Raw genomic sequence first — 22,576 nt, 5'->3', positions numbered from 1 at the left:
TACCTAGAGCAACCACTTTAAAAACAATACAAAGAGATACACTCCAAAACACTATTGACCAATCAAAATGAAATTTTATTTTATTTTATTTTTTTAAAGATTTTATTTATTTATTTGACAGAGAGAGACACAGTGAGAGAGGGAACACAAGTGGGAGAGGGAGAAGCAGGCTTCCCACTGAGCAAGGAGCCCGATGTGGGGCTTGATCCCAGGACCCTGGGATCATGACCTGAGCCAAAGACAGATGCTTAACGACTGAGCCACCCAGGTGCCCCCAAAATGGAATTTTAAAAATGTCTCAGAAACCACAGGAAGGCAGGGGAAAAAATCAAAGACGGAGCAAACAGAAAATGAAACAAAAAATTTCATGACAGACTTAGGTTTAATATACAAATAACTATATTAACATAAATAGTCCAAATACATAAACTTAAAGAGATTCCAGAGTAGATTTAAAAAACATGAGCAACAACAACAAAAAAAAGAAAGAAAACATGAGCAAGTATATGCTGCCTATGAGAAACTCACTTCAAATAGGCTATATGTAGGTTGAAAGTAAATGGATAGAAAAAGATATACCATGCAAATATTAATCAGAAGAAAGAAGGAGTGGCTAAATATCAGGTAAAGTAGACTTCAGAGTAAAGGAAATTACCATGGACAGGGAGGATATTTCATAATGATGAAGGGGTCAGTCCACCAAGAAGACATAGCAATCCTAAATGCACATGAACCAAACAACAGAGCTTGCAAAATAGTGAAACAAAAACTGATATAACAGAAAGGAAAACTAGATAAATCCACAATAATAGTTGGAAAGTTTGATACCCTCTCTCAACAAGTGATAGAACAACCAGGCAGAAAATCAGCAAGGATACAGAACTTAACAACACCATCAACCAACAGAATTGAACTGAAATTTATGAAACATTCCACACAACAGCAGAATGCATTCTTTTCAAGTGTCCACAAAACATATCTCAAGATAGACTGCATATCCTAGGCCATAAGATAAACCTCAGCACATTTAAAAGAATTAAAATCAGACAGAATATGTTCTCTAACTTCAGAGGAATCAAATTGGAAATTAATAACAAAAAGCTAATAGGAAAATCCCAAGCACCTGGAAACTAACCACAAACTTTTAAATAATCCATGGGTCAAAAAGAAGGTCTCAAGGGAAATTTAAAAAATACATTGAACTAAATGAAAATGAAAATGTATGTCAAAATTTGTGGGATGCAGCTAAACCAGTGCTGAGAAGGAAATTTATAGCACTAAATACTTACATTAAAAAAGAAGAAAAGTCTCAAAGTAATAATCCAAACTTCCACCTAAAGGAACTACAAGAAGTGCAAAATAAATCCAAAGCAAGTGGGAGAAAGGAAATGCCAAAAATAAGAGTAGAAAATTAATGAAATTTAAACAGAAAAACAATAGAGAAAATCAATGAAACAAAAGATACTGTTTTTGAAAAGATCAACAAAATTGACAAACTTCTGGTAAAACTAACAAAGAGAAAAGAGAAAAATCACTAATATCAGGAAGGAAATAGGGAATATCAGTACATACCCTGCAAATATCGAAAGGATTGTAAGGGAACAATATGAACAACTTTACTCACATAAATTTGACAACTTAGATGAAATGGACCAATCCTGGAAAAATAGAAACTATAACACATCCAATATAAAATACATAATTCTAATAGCCCTTTAACTATTAAGGAAATTCAACTTATAATTTAAAACCTCCTAAAAAGAAATCCACAGACCCAGATGGTTTCGTGGGAGAATTCTACCCAATGTTTAAAGAAGAATTAATACCAACTCTACAGACACTTCCCAACACTTCTATGAGTCCAATCTACCTGATACCCAAACCAGACAAAGACAGTACAAAAAAGAAAAGTTCTGACCACTGTCCATCATGAATATAGATGCAAAAAATCTTAACATATTACAAATAGATTTCAGCCATATATAAAAAGAGTTATACACCATGACCAAATGGGATTTATCCCAGAGATACAAGACTGGTTCAGTACTCAGTAATCAATCAATATAGTCCTCCATTATTAATAGACTGCTACAGACTGAATGTTGGTGTCCCCCCAAAATGCGTATGTTGAATAATGTGATGATGTTTGGAGCTGGGGTCTTTGGAAGGTGATTAGGTCATATGGCTGGAGCTCTCATGAAAGGGGTTAGTGCTCTTATAAAAGATCCCATAAAGCTCCCTAGCCTTATTCTGCCACATGAGGATACAACAAAAGATCAGCCATCAGGAAGAAGGCCCTCACCTGACCAGGCCAGCACCCCAAATCTCAGACTTCCAGCCTCAAAACTGTAAGAAATAAATTTTTGTTGTTTTTATGCCACTTAGTCTTTGGTATTTTGTTATAGCAGTTTGAATGGATTAAGCCATAAACTGAAGAAGAAAAATCACATCATCGTATCAGTTGATGCAGAAAAACCATTTGACTAAATTTAATACCCTCATGATAGAAACTCTTAGAAAATTAAGAATAGAGGGGAACTCCCTTAACCTGATGAATAGCTACAGAAACCTACAACTAACTTTATACTTGATGGTGAAAGACCGCTTTACCCCTAACATCAGGAATAAGGCAAGGATATCTACTCTCAATATAATACTAGCAGTTTAATTTGAGAATAATTATACATAATTATAGTCAGTATATTACTGGAAGTTCTGGGCAGTGCAGTAAGGCAAGCATAAAATTCTTAGCAGATGAATGGTTGAACATACAATGGAATATAATATAATATAGATATAAATTGTAAATATATAAAATACATAATATGTACTACAAATATAAATATAATACTAAGCATTATAAAATTCTTTGAGAAAGGGGAACCCTCCTACACTGTTGGTGGGAATGCAAGCTGGTGTAGCTACTCTGGAAAACAGTATGGAGGTTCCTCAAAAAGTTTAAAATAGAACTAACCTATGACCCAGCAATTGCACTACTAGGGATATACCCCAAAGATAAAATGTAGTGGTCCCACACCCCAATGTTTATAGCAACAATGTCCACAATAGCCAAACTATGGAAAGGGACCAGATGTCCATCTACAGATGAATGGATAAAGATGTAGTATGTATATACAATGGAATACTACTCAGCCATCAAAAAACCCTGAAATCTTGCCATTTGCAATGATGTGGATGGAACTAGAGGGTATTATGCTAAGCAAGATAAGTCAATCAAAGGAAGATAATTATCATGTGATCTCACTCATACGTGGAATGTGAGAAACAAAACAGGATCACAGGGGAAGGGAGGAAAAAATAAAACAAGACAATCAGAGAGAGAGACAAACCATAAGAGGCTTTTAATCATAGGAAACAAACTGAGGGTTGCTGGAGGGGTGGAGGGTAGGGGGGTGGGGTAACTGGGTGATGGACATTAAGGAGGGCACATGATGTAATGAGCACTGGGTGTTATATAACACTGATGAATCACTGGATGCTATCTCTGAAACTAATAATACACTATATGTTAATTAATTGAATTTAAATTTTAAAAAATAAAGAAACTCTTTGAAATATACCACCACTCAGATGGATCTCAAGGGCATTATGTTGAGCAGGAGATTTAAAAAAAAACAGTCTCAAAAGGTCACATTCTGTATGATCCCACTTGTATAACATTCTCAAAAAGACGAAATTATAGAGATAGAAGAGAGATTCATGGTTTCTGGGGTTAGTCATGGTGGAGGGCAGTAGAGTGAATGTAACTATAAAGGGGGGGTTCAAGAGAGACTGATCTCGCAATGGAGGAATTCTGCATCTTGATCATGGTGGTGATCACACAAATGTATATACATGTGACAAAATGGCAGAATGATATACCCACATTATACTAATGTCAGATTACTGGTTTTGATCTTGAACTACATTGTGTAAGCTGTCACCGTTGGGGGAAACAGAGTTACGGAAACACGGATGCCCCTCAGGAATGTCTTTGTGACTTCCTATGAATCTCCATTTCAGAGCAAAAAGTAAAAAAAAAAAAAAATTTAACTTAAATTTAACAGTAAGTGAAGTATAATTCCACTTTAATAATATATACAAACTGGCAATGGTGTTAGAAGTCAGGATAGTGGTTATTCCAGGTAGAACAGTGACCGGAAGGGGGCAGAAAGGGGACTTCTGGGAACAGATCATCTTGCGTCCCTGGTCTGGGTGTCCATCACATGAATGTGTTCACTTTGTAAGAGTTCATGAAACTGAACACACAATGTGTGTTCTTTTCTGTAGGGTTGCTATATGCCAATAAAAGTTGTAATGAATGAAGTGAAAACATGTGGTTTCACATGGGATTACCCATGTGTCAATATGGATGAACACATTCTAGAAGGCTATGTAAGAGCAGTTTCCTTTGCAAAAGGGCGTTAGGAAGGAGAGGCATGGAGTGAGGCCTCCTTTTTATATTATACTTTTCTATGCTGTTTGAATGAAAATAACTACATGCTGTGGAGCCTCTGGGCTGTCTCTAGCCAGGTGCCAGCCCAACCCTTCCTGCCCTCTGGTCCCTCTTGGCCTCTGGGTTACTTCTTATGGCATCACCACTTTGTGAGGATGGGGCTTTTAAGCCTCTTACCCACTAGAGTCTAGACAACTGTTGGTTGTGTGTGGTGAATCATTTAATCAATCCTTGTGGCTTTTCTCCCTAATGCAAGTGCTTTCCTGGAATGGCAGGCCTAACGGGCCACACCCTGGGCAGATTGGCAGGCCAGTGGGTTCTTCTTTTCTGGTCATATTGAATGCATACCTCACATGGCCAGCTCATTCACTTCACTTGCACAACCCGGACCTCCCTCCAAGTCCCACATTTCCTGGGAAGTCTTGGACAGAACGGAGCCTAGGCTTTGGCTAGACAGACCCCAGTTCAAATCCTGGATAGTTCTGCAGACTGTAAACTCCCTCCCTCCCATCCCTCCTCACCCACAAGATGGAAACACAGTGTGAAAATAAATAAAGGAAACCTCATTTAAAATGGGAGTCTGAAAAAAATTAAAAAATTTAAAATAAAATAAATAAATATAATGGGAGTCTGGAAGCCCTGCAGGGCAAGTTCTCATGCATTACCACTCACCTTAAGAAGCAAACCTTGCATTCCCCAGGGAGGAGAAACTTACTTTCCATACCCAAGCAGGAGGAAGGAAGAATTTCTCCTTGCCCAGCAACAGCCCAGCCAAAAGGAACTCAGTAAAACACCCTCCCAGCTTCCTCCTTTCCCTTACAAAAGCAAGCCCCCCGACTCTGTTCTCCAGACTTGCCTATGGTTCACCATAGTTTCCCTGTCCTGAATTGCAGTTCCTCTGCTATTCCCAAATAGACTCGCTTTGCAGGTAAAATAACTAGCTCTTTTCTTTTTTTTTAATCAACAACAGATACAGTCCTCTTAAGACTGTTATCAGGATGAAGTGTGACCATGCAAATAAAATGTTCCATGCAGCATTTGGCACATGATAAGAGCTTAATATATCAGTTCTCATCCCTGGGATTCTGTTGTCCCATCCCTGCCTGTCTCACCCGAAAGTGACTCCTAATACACCTGTATCAGGAGTAAAATATGCTTGCTTGTGGCTGTTTCATGCAGATTCCAGACTCACCTGTAAACTCATGGAGGTCATGATTGCCCCTGGCATCCTCACACAGTAGGTTCTCCGTCAATGCCACAGCACAGGTCGCCTCATTCCAACGTGCATCGATTCTGCATCCGCCGCCTCGAACGCCGCGGATGCCCGAGTCCATCGGAAATAGCCAAGCTTCAGGAGGACTTAAAGTTTCAGTAACGCAGTCAAACTCTGTACGTGCCAACCCAGCATTCTTTTTGCAGACCTAGCGAGCCCATGAAACGTCAGGGTCATTTGTACAGTCAAGAGCCATTTTCTAGCTGTGTGATCTTGGGCAAGTCACGACACCTCTCTGAACCTCCATGTTCCTTGTCCACGTATTAATATACTGCTTCAGATGGGGACACTCACGTGATCTCCATCCTCATGAAGCTCAGGGCATGAGCGGTGCTGTCCCGAAGAAATAGAACGGGAGCCACATCTATATCGAATGGTCTAGCAGTCACATTCAAAAAGTAAACAGAAACAGATGAAATATTAGTATATTTTATTTGATCTGAATATACTAAAGATCACTTCAACGTGTGATCCATATAAAAATGATTGACAAGAGAGTTGACAGCTTTGCACTAAGTCTTTGAAATTGCGTGGCATTTAACACCTCCAGCCCCTCTCACTTTGCATGGGCCTCATTTTAAGTCCTCGACAGCCGCACGTGGTACCAGCTCCAGGCTCGCCTGTGGACTTGGTGAAGCATGTCCAGTTGATTCTCTGGGCCATTCCTAACAGCACCCATCTCACTGAAGTCCTGTCCCTGCTCTGTGTTGACCAGGGCCAGCTTCTGAGCATCTCGGCGGCCTATGGCGATCTGGAGACCGTCCGGTACCTTCTCACCGAGAGACGGGTGGAGCTGCCCACCGAGCCCACCGATGACAATCCAGCTGTGGTGGCAGCACATTTTGGGCACACTGACGTTGTGCAGGAGTTGCTCGAGTCTTTGCCAGGTAAATCCCAGGACGTGAGCTCCTTGCCCACCTCTCAGGAATCACCCCTTCTTGGGAAACAGACAGATGTTTGTGGGGGCGGGCAGGGGGCGGCTTTCCCTCAAAATACTTGTTTCTTTACACTCTCACCAAGCAGGAGAACCAGAAATCTGGGCCATCAAACTGACAGTCGAGCCACATCCCACATCTCATTCCCTTGAGCTCAGGAGGTAAATTCTTTCACACCCTACTTGGTAAAGAATATGGATCTATGTCCCTTTTTAAAAAAAAAATTAATAGATTTTATCCTTAAAACAGTTACAGATTTTCAGAAAGGTTGATGTGGAAGTACAGAGAGCCCCCGTATACCTCCCCTCCCAAAAAGTTCCCCCATTATTTACATTCTGTATGAGTATCATAGACTTGTCACAATTGAGGAACCAATACTGAGACATTCTTACCAACCAAAGTCCAGAGTTTCCATTAGGGGTCCCTCTTTGTGTTTGTACATTCTGTGGGTTTTGACAAATGTATAATATGTATCCACCGTTAGTGTATGATACCCAACAGTTTCACTGCCCTCAAAGTCCTCTGGGCTCCACTGAGTCATCCCTCCCTTCCCCTAGCGCCCCCCACACCCCCGGCCCTGGCAACCATGGATCTTTTTACTGTCTCTGTAGTTTTGACTTTTTTCAGAATGTCATATAGTTGAGCTCATAGATTTTGTGGTCTTTTTAGATTAACTTCCTTCACCTGACGATATGCATTTAAAGTTCCTCCGTGCCTTTTTGTGGCTCGGTAGCTCATTTCTTCATAAGGCATTACCTTAGCGGTGGTCTTTGGGAGTTAGGGTTTTATTTGAACAAGGCCAGCTTCATTGGTGTGCAACGGTGTGGGCCCTGCACTCAGAAGGCCCACGCTTGGTTCAACACTCCACTGTCGCCATCTTGAAATTTTTGATATTTTTTTGAACAAGGGGCTCACCTTTGTATTTTGCATTGGGCCTGTAGCCGATTATGTAGCCGTCCTGTCGGGGGGTTGTCCAACAGTGTGCTTTGAGTAGATTTATGCTCAGACTTGGTTCTAAGCCAGTGCTTTCTTCATGTGTCTGGAAGGAGAATGAGGAGAATAGAAATCAGGACCGTGTTATGGTCCACAGGTGTAGTTTGGGTGCAGCCAGACCTAGGAGGGCAAGGAGGAGCCTGGGTGCCCCTGAAGGCAGACTTCCTCTCTTCAGGGATCCCCAAGATTAGCTCTGTTGTAGCCCCAAAGTGTCTGCACCAGCTGGCTCATGACCTAATTGGTGCAGTTTACATTTATTGAGCATTCACCATATGAGTCTCTCACTAATGCCTTACCAGGCATTCTGCAGAACTTGAGAGACATGGAGACTTTTTAAAAAGGTGATCCCAGATCTTGCATAGCTCCTGGTTAAGCAGAGAAATCAAAGCAGAAAGGAGTAATTCCATGCAGTGTAACCATGCTGAGGTTGAAGTATTTACACAGTGAAGTATTTACACATAGAGAATGGTCTTGTCTGGTCTTCATAAGGAGCTGACATCTGAGCTGGGTTTTGCAGGGTGGATAGGAGTTTACTTGGCAGACAAGAGAGGAAAGGGCTTAGGTTGCCCACTTTTGCAGAGCAGGGAGCTTGGCTGGACCTGAGCATGCTCCTGGGGCATCCTATCTTCACCTCAACTCGGGACAGAGTTACTGAGGACCAAAGGAGTCCAGAGCATTGTTCTGGACTCTGCAGGAAGTGCAGAGATGGACAAAACAGTGTGTGCCCCTGTGAATTCCCGAACCGGAGGGAAGGCAGCCACTGTCAGGAGTCTGAGACCAGAAGACGTATGAGACACAACTAGAGAACAAGGGAGGGTTTGAGAAGAGAGATGAGAAGCTCACAGAGGTAGGCACATCACTGTGTAGTTGTGGATGTCATTTAAGGTACGTCATTATGTAATGTCTGGTCTCTGTAGCTGAGCGGAGATGGAGCAAAGGAGGAAGAGAAAGATGGAGACCCTAATGGGGCTCTCTCAGAGTATCATTGGATTCGGGCCTCAGAAAATACATGTAGGGGTTTCATATGGTTAAGAGAGCACCCTTTGGTTTCAAGTGTCTAAATCCTTTAGCTTTGCAGGGTTTAAGTCTTGACTTTGTCATTTACCAACTGTGGGACCTTTGGCAAGTTCCCAAACCTCTCTGAGCTCTGATTTCTTCACATTAAAATCATGGCTATGAAATATAGCCTAATACAGCCTTCTCAGATGGGTATACATCCAACCTCAACAGAAGTTACAGCATGGTGACTGGATTTCTCTTCTCTAGGTATTGTTGCTGTAAGCCAGTTGGGGATCACTTTTTAATATCTGTTTGAGCACCACCTCCTTTCAGTTGTTAATTCTAGTAATCAGAGGGAGAAGAAGGGACATTTATTTAGCATCTGCTGCAGCCCAGGCACTGTGCCAGGCACCCTCTGTGCTGGATTTTCATTTCTTCCAACCTGACCTCACCCCTGTTTCCTAGTCAATTTCCTACCATGGAGGGGAGGGTCCCTCTCTCCGTGCTTGGGAGCACTTTGGTTCCTAAGGACTCTCAGCCTCTGGAAATGAGACAATGTTATGATGCAATTTGGAAGTGTCAGCATGGAGGATGAGATCATTTTTCCATGGCTGCTACATCCAAAAGATGTTGCATTACTTTGAACTTGAAGATATTGTAATACTTCAGCCCACATTGTCCCTGTTCCTTCAGTGTGCTAAGTGTTATTTCCTCTTGGAATTAAGTAAGTGGTTCTTGCAGGGAGTAATTTGCAAAGTTTTAGGCTGGGTAGTTAGATCTATTTCTTTCATCAAAGCCTTTTTCTTTCATTTTTGAAAGTAATATATGTACTCACAGATAATTTAGAAATGCATTAAAGTGTTAGTACTCTAAAAACATAACGACAAATAATGAGTTAGAATATATTGAGCCAGGCACTTGACATACATTATGTCATGCAATCCTCACATTAAACTTGGGAGGATGCATGCTATTAGTCCCATTTTACCAATAGGTAAACTGAGTTAGGGAGAAGTTAAGAAATTTGTTTAAGATTACACAGCTAAGGGGCGCCTGGGTGGCTCAGTTGGTTAAGCGACTGCCTTCGGCTCAGGTCATGATCCTGGAGTCCCTGGATCGAGTCCCGCATCGGGCTCCCTGCTCGGCAGGGAGTCTGCTTCTCCCTCTGACCCTCCTCCCTCTCATGCTCTCTGTCTCTCATTCTCTCTGTCTCAAATAAATAAAAATTAAAAAAAAAATCTTTAAAAGATTACACAACTAAAATATTTTAACCCTAAGCTGCTGGTCTCCAAAGGCCATGTCCCTGTATGTAATGCTACTCTGGGGATGAGGTCAGGGCTGGGGATGGGGAAAGGGGTGAGGTGAATAGTCACAATCCCCACTACCCAGAGATAATATAACTGCAACACGGGGTAGTACCTTTTAGTCTTATTTCCACACGTGCATTTTTTTTTAATCCAGTTACAGTCGAACCGCATATGCTGTTGTGAATGCTGCTTTTCCTCACGTGGCATTATGTGATGAGCAAGTGGGTTTATAACGATGTGGGAAAATGGCATATGCAATTCAGAGGGACTATTCCAGAAAACACTACCAACTTGATAGAAGCGACTTGCGGCTGGAAATGGGACAGTCTGAGGGGAGAGCAGAATGGGAACAACCAAAACCCTTGAGTGGCACCTTCCCTTTGTCCTGTCATCTCCTGCCAGGTCCCTGCAGCCCCCAGCGGCTGCTGAACTGGATGCTGGCTTTGGCTTGTCAGCGAGGGCACCTGGGGTTGGTGAAGCTCCTCGTCCTGACGCACGGGGCCGACCCGGAAAGCTACGCAGTCAGGAAGAATGAGTTTCCTGTCATCGTGCGCTTACCCCTGTACGCGGCCATCAAGTCAGGTGGGTCCCCCCCCGTCAGCCCCACCCATGGGAACCCTCACACGTTGGAGATGGGGGACCTTGTCTTCCCCCTCACCCCTAGCTCTTAAAGTGCCTGTGTGGAGACGCTTGCAAATTCTGTTATTTGTCTCTCTTTCAAAATGTCTGCACCTTCCCTCATTGGCCCCACTGGCCCCTGCAAGGGGATTTCAGTGACAGGCAAACTGTGGCAAATGGGACCACAGTAGGAGGCGCTCCACAGGGCAGAGTCCCACAAAAAGTCACGAACAGGAATTTGCCACCTCAAGGGAAGTCCTAGAGAAGGTCCACCGGCACAATTACTTTTTCCTTCCCGGTTTCGCCTATTGGCGTCTGCCATTTTGGACAGCAGTGACACACTCTACATCTGAATGCCATTTTCTGTCCTTTAGGAAACGAAGACATCGCCATATTCCTGCTTCGGCACGGGGCTTTTTTCTGTTCCTACATCTTACTGGACAGTCCTGACCCCAGCAAACATCTCCTCAGGAAGTATTTCATCGAAGCTAGTGCCTTGTCCAGCAGTTGTTCAGGGAAAATGGTGAGTAGCCACTGCTTGTGGATGAAGAGATAAAGAGCAGGTGGTACATATCTACGATGGAATATTTTTCAGTCACAAGAAAGAAAGGCGTCCTGCCATTTTCAACAACGTGGGTAGACTTTGAGGGCGTTGTGCTAAATGAAATAAGTCAGACACAGAAAGACAAATACCGTATGGTCACACTTCTACGTGGAATCAGAAAAAGCCAAACTCCTGGAAACAGAGAGTAGATGATTTGCCAGGGGCTGGAGGGGGCAGAAAATGGGGGGATGTTGGTCATAGGGTATGAATACGTTCTGGAGACCTAATATACAGCTCTGTGATTATAGTTAATAATACTGTGCTATATACTTGCAAGTTGCTAAAAGAGTAAATCTCAAGTATTCTCACCACAGAAAAGAAATGGTAACTAGATGATATTATACAGTGTTAGCTAACACTCTGGTGGTAATCATTTTGCAATATATAAGTGTATTGAATCAACAAGTTGTACACCTTCAACTTACCCAATATATTTTTTAAGATTTTATTTATTTATTTATTTATTTATTTATTTATTTATTTATTTGAGAGAGAGCGAAAGCAAGAGAGATCACAGAGGGAGAGGGAGAAGCAGACTTGCCACTGAGCAGGGAGCCCGATGCGAGGCTCGATCCCAAGACCCTGGGATCGTGACCTGAGCCGAAGGCAGACGCTTAACCGACTGAGCCACCCAGGCGCCCCTACCCAATATTTTTTTAAGATTTTCTTAGAGAGAGAACACAAGCAGGGAGGGGGGCAGAGGAAGAGGGAAAAGCAGACCCCCCCCCCCCCTGCTGAGCAGGGAGCCAGATGCACCTGGATCCCAGGATCCTGGGATCATGACCTGAGCCAAAGGCAGATGCTTAACCAACTAAGCCACCCAGGCGCCCCCCAACTTACCCACTATTATATGTCAGTTATATCTGAATAAAACTGGAAAAATATGCAGGATATAGTTTTAGTTAGTTTTCCATTTTAATAACAAAAAGAGTGTTGTGTTATTTACATCATCTTCACCTAGGCTTTTTAAATTTAGCACTCTATCATGGACTCCCTCTAGATCAGTCACTGTGGCTACAACTCATTCTTTAAATACATGCCTTAAATCTATAGAGGGAACGTAGCTTAGTCCTTTTCCCATTGGTGGACATTTGGATTATTTCTGGGTTTTGCCCCTTGTTATATAGCCTGGTTTTCTAGGCTGTTTGCTTCTGTAGATCAAAGTCCCCAAAGTGGATTGTTTGGGAATCACTTCCCCAAAAAGCTGTGGTGATTCACACTTTCAGCCACATTATGTGAGAATCTCTGTTCCCACACCTTGGCCAGCATTAGATATCCAGGAGCCTTTTAATTTTTATCAGTCTGTTGGCTGGAAATGAGATCTTCTTGTTTTGATGTCCACACTATTATTATTAACAATATCGAGCATCTTGTCCTATCTTCATGAACTATTTGCATTTCCCCTCATGTGAGTTGCCTGTTACTGTTTGTTGGTTATTTTCCTGAAGCGTTGGTCATGTCTTCCTTCTCATTTTGGAGGGTCTTTTTGTATATCAGATTTTAAACTGTTTTTTATCATACATGTTCCAGTATTTTCTCCAACCCCTTATTTTTCTTTTGTCTGCTATCTTTTGTGATAACAAAGATATAAGAATATGTAATCAAACATCTTTTTCGTTATGGCATCTGGGTTATGTAAGAAAGTCATTTCCCCCTCAATTTTATAGAAATATTCTCCTCCTGGAGTATCTCACAATATTTTTTTTCTTTTAGTTTTTACATTTTAAGCTTTAATTTTTCTGATATTTATTTGTATGTGAGGTATGAGGGAGAGAATCTAGCTTTCATCTTTTCTAGATGGATGATCAGTTATTCTAGCACACTTTCTAGCTTCCTTTCCCTTCTGAATTGAAATATCATCATGTTATTTTCCCCAGTATCTATCTGTATGCATTTTGGGATTCTCTGTACTGGCCCACTGGCCTATTAATCTGTTTCTAGGTAAATGCCATACTGTTTTGAGAACAGATGTTCCATTTAAGTTTTACAGCCTATTAATGCATGTTTTCTACTTGTTTGCTTTCTTTCTTTGAAAATATCTTGACTGTTACTAGACATCTATTCTAACTTTTGTGCATTTCCTATGATGACTCTGTGCAGCTTCCATGTTCTTTCATAAGATTTTGTATTTTATTTATCTTATATTATTTTTCATATTTTTAATGAGATTTTATCATTTTCTTCTTAAAGAACCTGCACCTGCCGTGTTTATTTGTGTCCTCTTTCTTGTTTTTGCCGCTATGTGAATGGATTATGATTCTTTTCCATTTCTATTTCCAACCCAATGTTACTGGTATGGAGAAAAGCTCTTTTGTTTATTTACATTTTATCCAGTCCCTTTACCAACTTCTCTTATTAATTCTAATAGTTTTTAGAAGAGTTCCTTGAGACTTTTAGGCATATGATCAAGTCATCTGCAAATTCCAAATAGGTTTGTCCCTCCTTTTCTAAAATTTATATAACTTATTTTATTTCCTGTCTCATGGTATCACTAGAAACTTCAAAAGTTGAATCATCATGAGGATAGCAGGTGCATCTCTCTTGTTCCTGATTTTAAAGGTCTTGACCTCAGCAATTTATAGGCATTTGCTGTAGATTTTTGGTAAGTAGACTGTTGTTAGATTTAGGTGGTTTCCATGTATTCCTTTTTTGCTTAAGAGTTTTTATTGGGAAAGATTGCTGGATTTTGTCAAATTTCTCTTTGGCAGCTATTGATATATTCAGTTAGCTTTTCTACTTTAATGTGTTGATATAATGAATGATGATGATATATTTCCCTTTACATTTATGATGTTGGACAGTTTTACTTTTTCTCTTTTGAACTTAATCAGACCAGCCAGGGATTTACATGTTCCAGTGGTCTTGTCAAAGGACTTGTTAGATTTTATTTACTTTTTTATGATTTGTTCTGTCTGTTATTTCATTAACTTTAGCTTTTATCTGTACTAAAACCTTCATGTTTTCTTCTTTGAGTATTTTATTTGTCTCTGAGTATTTTTGGGTGATGTGGTTAAGGCAAGGCCCTGGCATGAGACTTCACAGTCTCATCTGGGCTCCAGACCTTCATCTGGTAACTTTACCTCTCTGAGTTTGGTTTCCTCATCTGAGAGGTAAGAAAAATAAAGAGAGAGAAAGTATCTGTCTTGGAAGGATACTTGACAATTAAATGTGGTAATAGTTGTAACATTCTAAAACCAATGCCTGGCACATGATAAGTACCTAATAGATGATAGCTATTATTATTGGAGTTCTTTTTTTAGGTTTATTGAGTTAAACATTTTTCTTTTTTCCTCTAATTTTATCTTGTCAGTTGCATATGCAGGTCTTTCATATGTTGTCATTTTGTGCTAGCTTTCTTTTTCAGAATCTGAAATACACACACACATAATATGTACACATATACATATTTATAAATATACATATATGTATATATATACATATGTATTTCCTACTTCTGATTCTTTTTCTAGTTCTTCACATTGTTCTATAAGTTTTTGCTTTATAGGCCTATTTAATGGCTTTATGCCCCATTTTGACTTATTTCATGATGTCAAATGCCTGCTTTAATCCTGTTCATGCTTCTGTCCTTAGAATTGGAATTGTCTGCTCTTCATATGGCCACACTGCATTCTTTTTCTTTGCATCAGTGTTGTACAGGTTTTCCCAGACATTCATCTTCAGTTTTTTCATTATCTTAGGTGTATTTCTTATAAACAGCATTTAGTTTTTCATCCCATCTGAGAGTATGTCTTTGAGCAGTCCACTCAATTCACATTTGTGTGGGACCTGCCATACTGATCTATTACTTCCATCTTTTTGTATTATATTTATTGCTATTTCTTTTTTTTTTAAGATTTTATTTATTTATTTGACAGAAAGAGAGAGAGCACAAGCAAGGGGAGCAGCAGGCAGAGGGAGAGGGAGAAGCAGGCTCCCCGCCGAGCAGGGAGGATGCCCCGCCCGATGTGGGGCTTGATCCCGGGACCCTGAGATCACGACCCGAGCTGAAGGCAGATGCTTAACCGACTGAGCCATGCAGGCGCCCCTTGCTATTTCCTTTTAACTGTTCTCTTATTCTTGCCGGTTTCCTAGTTTTTAAAGAATTTCCTAGTTTTTTTTTTTTAAAGATTTTATTTATTTGACAGAGAGAGACACAGCGAGAGAGGGAACACAAGCAGGGGGAGTGGGAGAGGGAGAAGCAGGCTTCCCGCGGAGCAGGGAGCCCGATGCGGGGCTCGATCCCAGGACCCCGGGATCACGACCTGAGCCGAAGGCAGACGTTTAACGACTGAGCCACCCAGGTGCCCCTAGAATTTCCTAGTTTTAAAGAAAAGTTTTTAAAGTTTTTTTTTTTTTTTAGATTAAATACCTAGTTTATTTAGGGGAGAATATACAATCATCTTGGAAGCAAGGTGGCCAAAGAGAACAAGGGCAGGTTCAGCGTATCTTGTGAAGTTATCCTTCTAGCCTCCACCCCAGCATCCCTTGGAAGCTGCAAGTGACACTGAACATGCAAAGTTGCGGTGTTTTGTTTGTTTTATTTTTTGATCTGGGAAACCTTTTTCTTTTTTATGTTATGTTAATCACCATACATTACATCACTAGTTTTTGATGTAGTGTTCCATGATTCATTGTTTGCGTATAACACCCATTGCTCCATGCAGTACATGCCCTCTTTAATACCCATCACCAGGCTAACCCCCTCCCCTCTAGAACCCTCAGTTTCTTTATCAGAGTCCATAGTCTCTCATGGTTCGTCTCCCCTCTGATTTCCCCCCCTTCATTTTTCCCTTCCTACTATCTTCTTTTTTTTTTTTAACATATAATGTATTATTTGCTTCAGAGGTACAGATCTGAGATTCAACAGTCTTGCACAATTCACAACGCTCACCATAGCACATATCCTCCCCAATGTCCATCACCCAGCCACCCCATGCCTCCCACCCCCTGCCACTCCAGCAACCCTCAGTTTGTTTCCTGAGATTAAGAATTCCTCATATCAGTGAGGTCATATGATACATGTCATTCTTATTGATAGTAAACATACAATAAATAATAAATATCCGCCTCACTTTGTAAAAGGAAATAGTGATCGTGCAGCCCTTACATTTATATTGTGCTTGGTGTTTTTTCCCAACACTTTCTTTCCTACTTGATCGCTATAAGACCCTCGGTAAGAACTGCAGGCAATAGAATCTGTTTTCCAGATGAAAATACTGTGGTTTAGAGACATCCTGTGACTTGTCCAAGGACAGCAACTACTAAACAGTTATACTCAGCCCAGAACCTGAGTCTCCTGAACTCAGGGCTTTTCCCATTTCATGATTCCTGAACTATCCCTCCCAAGTACATCAGTGGTTGTCACACTTTTCTGTGACGGACTCCCTGGGACCTTTTAAAAACACCCATGTTCATGTCACACCTGACACTAACTGAATCTAAATCTCTGATGGGACCTGCCTCAGTTTCATTTAAAAAATTCCCCCGGTGATTCCAGTGCACACCCAAGCTTGAGAGCCGGCGACTTTGATTTTCTTGGCTAAAGGTTAAAAGCAGAAATGATTGGCATCTCTGTTTGCCACCTTTTCCACAGGGCAATTCCTCCTACGTTTGCCAAGATAGAGCATAAGAGTGATCATTGCATTTTAGAAGGAGAAGACAAAGAAAAGACAATGTTACTTTTCTTCTCCTTGGCCTAGAAGAGAAAATGAAATTACAGGCAGGCTGAGTCATGAGGCCTTTTTGGGCTTCCCCAAAGCAGGTGGTATTTTTATTATTCACGTGAATTTCAAAGGCAAGGGCCTGGCAGTGGGTGTGTCTGGCTGCCTGTGATCTAGAACCTGTGACAGCACATTCCTTGCGGCCGGCAGGAGACAGGGACTCAGGCAGCCCAGAGGGACCCAGCCGTCAGGAACGATGACTCAGGAACCAGAGGTGAGTGCTGTTACCTTCCCAGGTGTGCGGTGGGTCTGACCCGGCATTTGGGTTCCGAAGAGTAGACAAGGGCGGTCATTCAAAGGGTGATTTGCTGCCCTGTGTATGCAGCCTGAGAGCTCCCTTGGCTTGGCTGGCTTTGGAGGCAGTGACCTTGCTGAATTAGTCATCTTGTCTTTGCTGTGTTTATGCTCTAGCCTCCTCCTCCACCAGCTAGGTTTTTTGTTTTTTGTTTTTTGTTTTTTTAATGTAATTGCTGCTTCGGTGGAAGCCACCGCCAAGGGAGGTTCAGAACCTTCCTGCGTGCCTCTGGGTCAGGCATCCCCTGGTCCCCAGGCTGCCCAGAGCTTGCCTCTGCCCACCAACGGGGGGAACTGCAGAGAAGCCCACGTCAGTGTTCCCCTGGCAGGAACAGGTGGCTTCGGTTTTGTTGGCGTTTGGTAAGGAAGGTCTCCGAGAGCCCACACCACGTGGTCTGGACACAACTTTTAGCAGAGCAGACCCAAAGCCAAGTCGGACCTGGCCGGAGCTGTTCCTTGGCTCCTGTTGGTAGGCGCCCCTCTTAAAAGCTGCCAGACTCTTGCCTGAACATTTTAACGAGACGGCCGTGTTCGTGGCGAGAGCCCTGTCAATGTTTGCTTTGTTGCCATGAGAAATAGCAACATTTTGATGTTGGCGTGCCCAGAAAGGAGCAGGAAAACTCAGAAATGCCAGGAAAGGCCGTCTCAGCAGGTCCTGGAATAGTCATGGTGTCTGTCTCCATTCAGCAGTTAGAGGGCTTTCTGGGGCTGTTGTGAGAGTTGCAAGGAAACGAGAGCAGGGGCTGCATGCTCCCGAGAGCCCCTGAGGCACCATATGGGCAAGCAGCCTTTCCTGGGGGACCCCAAGTGCTCTGGGGAGCACCTTTGTCTTAGGTTCGGCCTAACGCTTGGTGCAAAGAGTCTTTATTCCAGAGTTTTATGCTTTCCAGAGCATTTGGACGTACACACATCCCCACCTTCTTGGTCCCGCACGCCCTGCCCACAGCTGCCAGTGTAGAAGGGGTCTGAACCGGTGTCCCCAGGATTCAGTCTCTGGGCAGCAGTGCCCCAGTGGGTAAGACAGAGCGCTAGGGGCCGACTCACCGCCCGGAGTCTGGCGTTGGCACCACTCACTTGTGGGAGAGGAAGAGAGAGCCTTTCACCAGCCCCTCAAAAGTTGTGAAAGCAAACTTGGGACTGTTCGGGCCTCTGCCCATCCGTTCAGCTTTTCTTGTGCCCTGGTGGGGAATTTAGCTGATTATCCCACACGCGTCTGTTCTTGCTAGTTTCCAAATACTGACTCTTTCCCTGCCCTTGTGCCTTCCTCGTTTGGATGCTTTCCCCGTGGCTCCTCTCCATGCTGTTAGTTCTCCTGAGAGCCTGAAGTCGGGTAGCCAGATGATGCGGTAGAACCAACGAGCGAGTACGCTGTGGGACCTTTCAAGGTGTTCGTGACCGGCTTCCTCCTGTCTTCTTAAAACAGAATACAAAACAGCAGTGATAGAAACCGCTGGTACTTCGTTCAAATGGAGAAAGTCATGAATGAAACAGAGATGCAGGAAGAGTCAAACTATTATTTGAGCTTAAATGACAAACTGAAAAATACAGCCAGGAAAGAATGAGAACCGTGTCAAATGGTGCAACCGGGGATATCGGTATAGACAATTGCCTATCAATCAGTATAGACATTGGTAACCATACAAATAAATTTCAAACGGGTAAGGGTTAAGCATCAGAAACTCATCGAGCGGCTGCCTTCGGCTCAGGTCATGGTCCCAGGGTCCTGGGATCGAGCCCCGCATCGGGCTCCCTGCTCGGCGGAGAGCCTGCTTCTCCCTCTCCCTCTCTCTGCTGCTCTGCCTACTTGTGCTCTATCTTTCTGTGTTAAATAAATAAAAATCTTTAAAAAAAAAAAAAAAAGAAACTCATCGGAATATATTTTTAAAAGGGCATTTATCCCAGTTGGAAAAGGGAGATTGCATTATCTTTTTTACAAATTTACAAATAGATATAAAGGTACATCGTCAGAAATAAGACGAATGCTTTATATACTAAAGCAAAATACTTGTAGGAAAATATAATTTTAAAAAGAAATATGGGGGCGCCTGGGTGTGGCTCAGTCAGTTAAGCGCCTACCTTCAGCTCAGGTCATGATCCCAGGGTCCTGGGATGCCGGGCTCCTTGCTCGGCAGGGGGAGCCTGCTTCTCCCTCTGCCTGCCGCTCCCCCTGCTTGTGCTCTCTCTCTCTCTCTGACAAATAAATAAGGTCTTGAAAAAAAAGAAATATAAAAGAGAGAGCAATGGAAGATTTTTGAAAAAAAAAAAAAACTCACCAAAACACAAATAGATCATGGATACAATGTACATGTCAGTTGATCCTTGAATTTGATTCAGCCAATGTTTTGGTTTTTTTTAAAGATTTTATTTATTCATTTGACAGAGAGAGAGACAGCAAGAGAGGGAACACAAGCAGGGGGAGTGGGAGAGGGAGAAGCAGGCTCCCCGCCGAGCAGGGAGCCCGATGTGGGGGCTCGATCCCCGCTCAGCAGGGAGTCTGCTTCTCCCTCTCCCACTCCCCCTGCTTGTGCTCTCTCTCTCTCTGTCAAATAAATAAATAAAATCTTTAAAAGAAGAATAAGAAGAAGTTAGGGGAAGGAAACAGACATATCCAGCTGTAGGAGGAAACTGTACCATCCGTGCTTCCACCTTCAGGGTGGACGGCACATAGCCAGGAAGAAGCATGCCTGTGTCCTCAGCACTCAGCACATCACTGCTCCTTGACCAGGACACCCTTCAAATCTGAACCCCACACAATATCCTCAGGAAGTCTTCTTTGACCCACACACCTGGTCAGATCCCCCTTATATCTCCCAGAGCTTCCTGTCCATTTTATTTATACACTTTGAACAAAGTTTGAGGTTGTCTGGGTGATAATCTCATCTAATGTCAACTCCCCTATTTGAAAGGAAGCTTCTCAAAAGCAGGGGATTTAGCCAAGTTTGCTTACCCTGTGTTTGACATCCCCCACCCCCCCACCCCCGCCCAGTGTAGGGCTGGAACAGGATGATTAGATGTGGCATGGATGAATGCATTCATAGATGGATGGATGGATGGATGGTTGAAACTTTATATATGCAGTAAATCTCCCATTTACGTAAGACTTCATAGCTGGCAGAGAACTTTGTCAACTACTTTAATCACCTATATAGTCCTATAAGGTAAAAATTTTTGTCTTTATTTAAAAGTTGAGGAAACTGGAGTTTCTCTCAACAGTAAGCTAAGTAGTTTAGTTAACTGCAGACATTTTATTTCCTGCTTTTTTTTTTTTTTCCTCTTTCTCAAATAGATGTTGGCAAAATTAACTTGGAACTAGTGGTGGAATATTTCTTGTAAGCTTCCTATTTTTAAAAGGAATGACTGAAATACTATGGGGGCGGGAAGCATAATGATTTTTTTAAGGAAAAATCCTCTATCTACTTTTAAAATATTTTAGTGAAGAAAAAATGACAAATTTTACTAAACACTTTTTGGCATTCAGATATTCTTAACTATAGAGACCAAACTGATGGTTACCAGAGGGAAGGTGGGTGGGGGATGAGGGAAATAGTGATGGGGATTAAGGAGGGTACTTGTGATGAGCACCAGGTGATGTATGGAAATCCTGAATCACTATCTTGTACACCTGAAACTACTATAACACTGTATGTTAGTTCCACTGGAATTAAAAAAAAATTAATTAAAAAATAAAAATAAAGAAAAACTTTGGGACAAAATACTAAAAAATAATTATATTGAATTAGGAGCCTTTGGGGAGTGAGTCTCTAGTTATTTTACTTATTTGTCTTATATACATTATTCTGTTTTTTTCTTTTTATGTCACTTCCAGAATTTTTATTTTGTAAGTAAATCTTGCATTTCAACATCGTTATTTGGTTTGTTTTTAGCTGTGGCCAAGGACAACACCTCCCATAACTTAAACATTGTTTTTACATTGGTCATCAGATTGTCATTTTCATTCTTAGATTATTAAAGTTACAGTTAAATCTTTTTTTAATTTAGTCAATTGGTTATTGATTTTATTATTTTTTTCAAAGACCCTTGAATTGGCTTTATTTATCAACTTCCTTGTTTTGACTTCACTCTTGTTTCTCTATGCTTAGTCTAATTGTTTTAATTTTCCTGTTTTTTTTTTTTTTTAGCTTTCTACTCTAAGTAGGGCGGAGTTGCTTTATTATGTTTCACTTTTTCTATTTGCAACTGCGATCAGAGTTGTGCATTGTCTTTTCCATTACTTGTAATACTTTTGTTGTTCTAAAAATATATTCTGTTGTGACTTGGTTTTCCTCTCCTACACAAGCATGACTTAAAAGGTCATGTTTTCATGTTCAAAGGATTGGCCACCTTCTAATTCTGCTTCTCTCATTGGTTCTGCCTCTATTTTGCCTTTGTCCTCAGATAAGATAGAGCAGATGTTTGCCTCTCCCTCCACCCTTTTTCCCTGTTCCCTTTTCTGCTTTACTTTTCCTTCATACTCAGAATTTAATCAGATGTGCAAGTTCATATCTATTTGAACACAGAATTCATTCTCCTGCCCCCTCCTGTTGGTGATCCCCCATTTTTATGGCAGTACATAGCTCTATAATTCCTTGATTCATTCCATATTTGATCTATCATTGTATGCTGGCATTTATCTTGAATACACCTTAGTTTTTCTTTTACCTATTTTGCCCAGGGTTGGAACATAAAGATTTAGCATGGTCATATTTTGGGGTTATGATTGAGCATCTTTACTACTATCAAGGAGCCTTGGTTATTTCTCCGAATGCCTTTGAAATTGTCAACTCTTCCATGGCCACAGGAAAGGACCATGGTGGTCGAGTAGGAAGGGACCCGAGCGTCGGGCACCTGAATCACCATCTTGGTTCTGTTACCTTTGAGCAAGAACTCTGAGGTTCTTTATGTGCGAGACCTCACAGGGTTACTGTGAGGGTCAGCTGAAAAGGTAGGCACGGAAGTCTGGGCATGCATTGCAAAGCGTCATGGACACAGTGTCATCATGTGATCACAGTTCAATTTCCAGAGGGTTTCCCTACAGTCTGACCTTGAGTGTGCCCTTGGAGACAACAGACTGTTTAAAATGCCATCCTAGGTTTGCTTGTAAGTTATTTTTGTACTTATGTTTCCCCTTGATGTGGTTTCTATGGTAATATTTCCTTTTGTTTATTCGCCTTAAATCATATTGGCAGCTAACCACTACCAATCCTGATACTTAAAATATTTTGAGCAGACATGCTTTTTCAGCGCTGATTACATTTTTTTCTCATTCAGTCATTTCATTAACTAAGTCATTAAATTAATCTTCTTTCTGAGTCTGAGAGGAAGGCTGACCTCCCCTTTCTCTTTATCTCTCCCTTCCTTTACTCCCTGTAATTATTCT

The 22,576-nt window shown here is 41.8% G+C and overlaps 1 protein-coding gene across 6 annotated transcripts in view; it reads left to right on the top strand.

Annotated features, from left to right (window-relative positions):
* Positions 1–22,576, top strand: part of LRRK1 (leucine rich repeat kinase 1) — a 121,706-nt gene that overhangs the window by 41,957 nt on the left and 57,173 nt on the right. For 5 of the 6 annotated variants that reach the window (XM_035024001.1, XM_035024003.1, XM_035024004.1 and 2 more), the window contains 3 exons: positions 6,445–6,616; positions 10,366–10,545; positions 10,956–11,104. In XM_035024001.1, the coding sequence (XP_034879892.1) occupies positions 6,445–6,616; positions 10,366–10,545; positions 10,956–11,104 (501 nt within the window). Of the gene's footprint in view, positions 1–6,444; positions 6,617–10,365; positions 10,546–10,955; positions 11,105–22,576 lie in introns of those variants that run through there. The other variant, XM_035024005.1, reaches the window with a different exon arrangement.

The sequence above is a fragment of the Mirounga leonina genome, unplaced genomic scaffold (assembly GCF_011800145.1).
Source record: "Mirounga leonina isolate KUSES-001 unplaced genomic scaffold, KU_Mleo_1.0 Mir_178, whole genome shotgun sequence".
Taxonomy (NCBI): domain Eukaryota; kingdom Metazoa; phylum Chordata; class Mammalia; order Carnivora; family Phocidae; genus Mirounga; species Mirounga leonina.
Note: the sequence above shows the minus strand (reverse complement) of the source record. Positions and strands in the feature narration are given on the sequence as shown.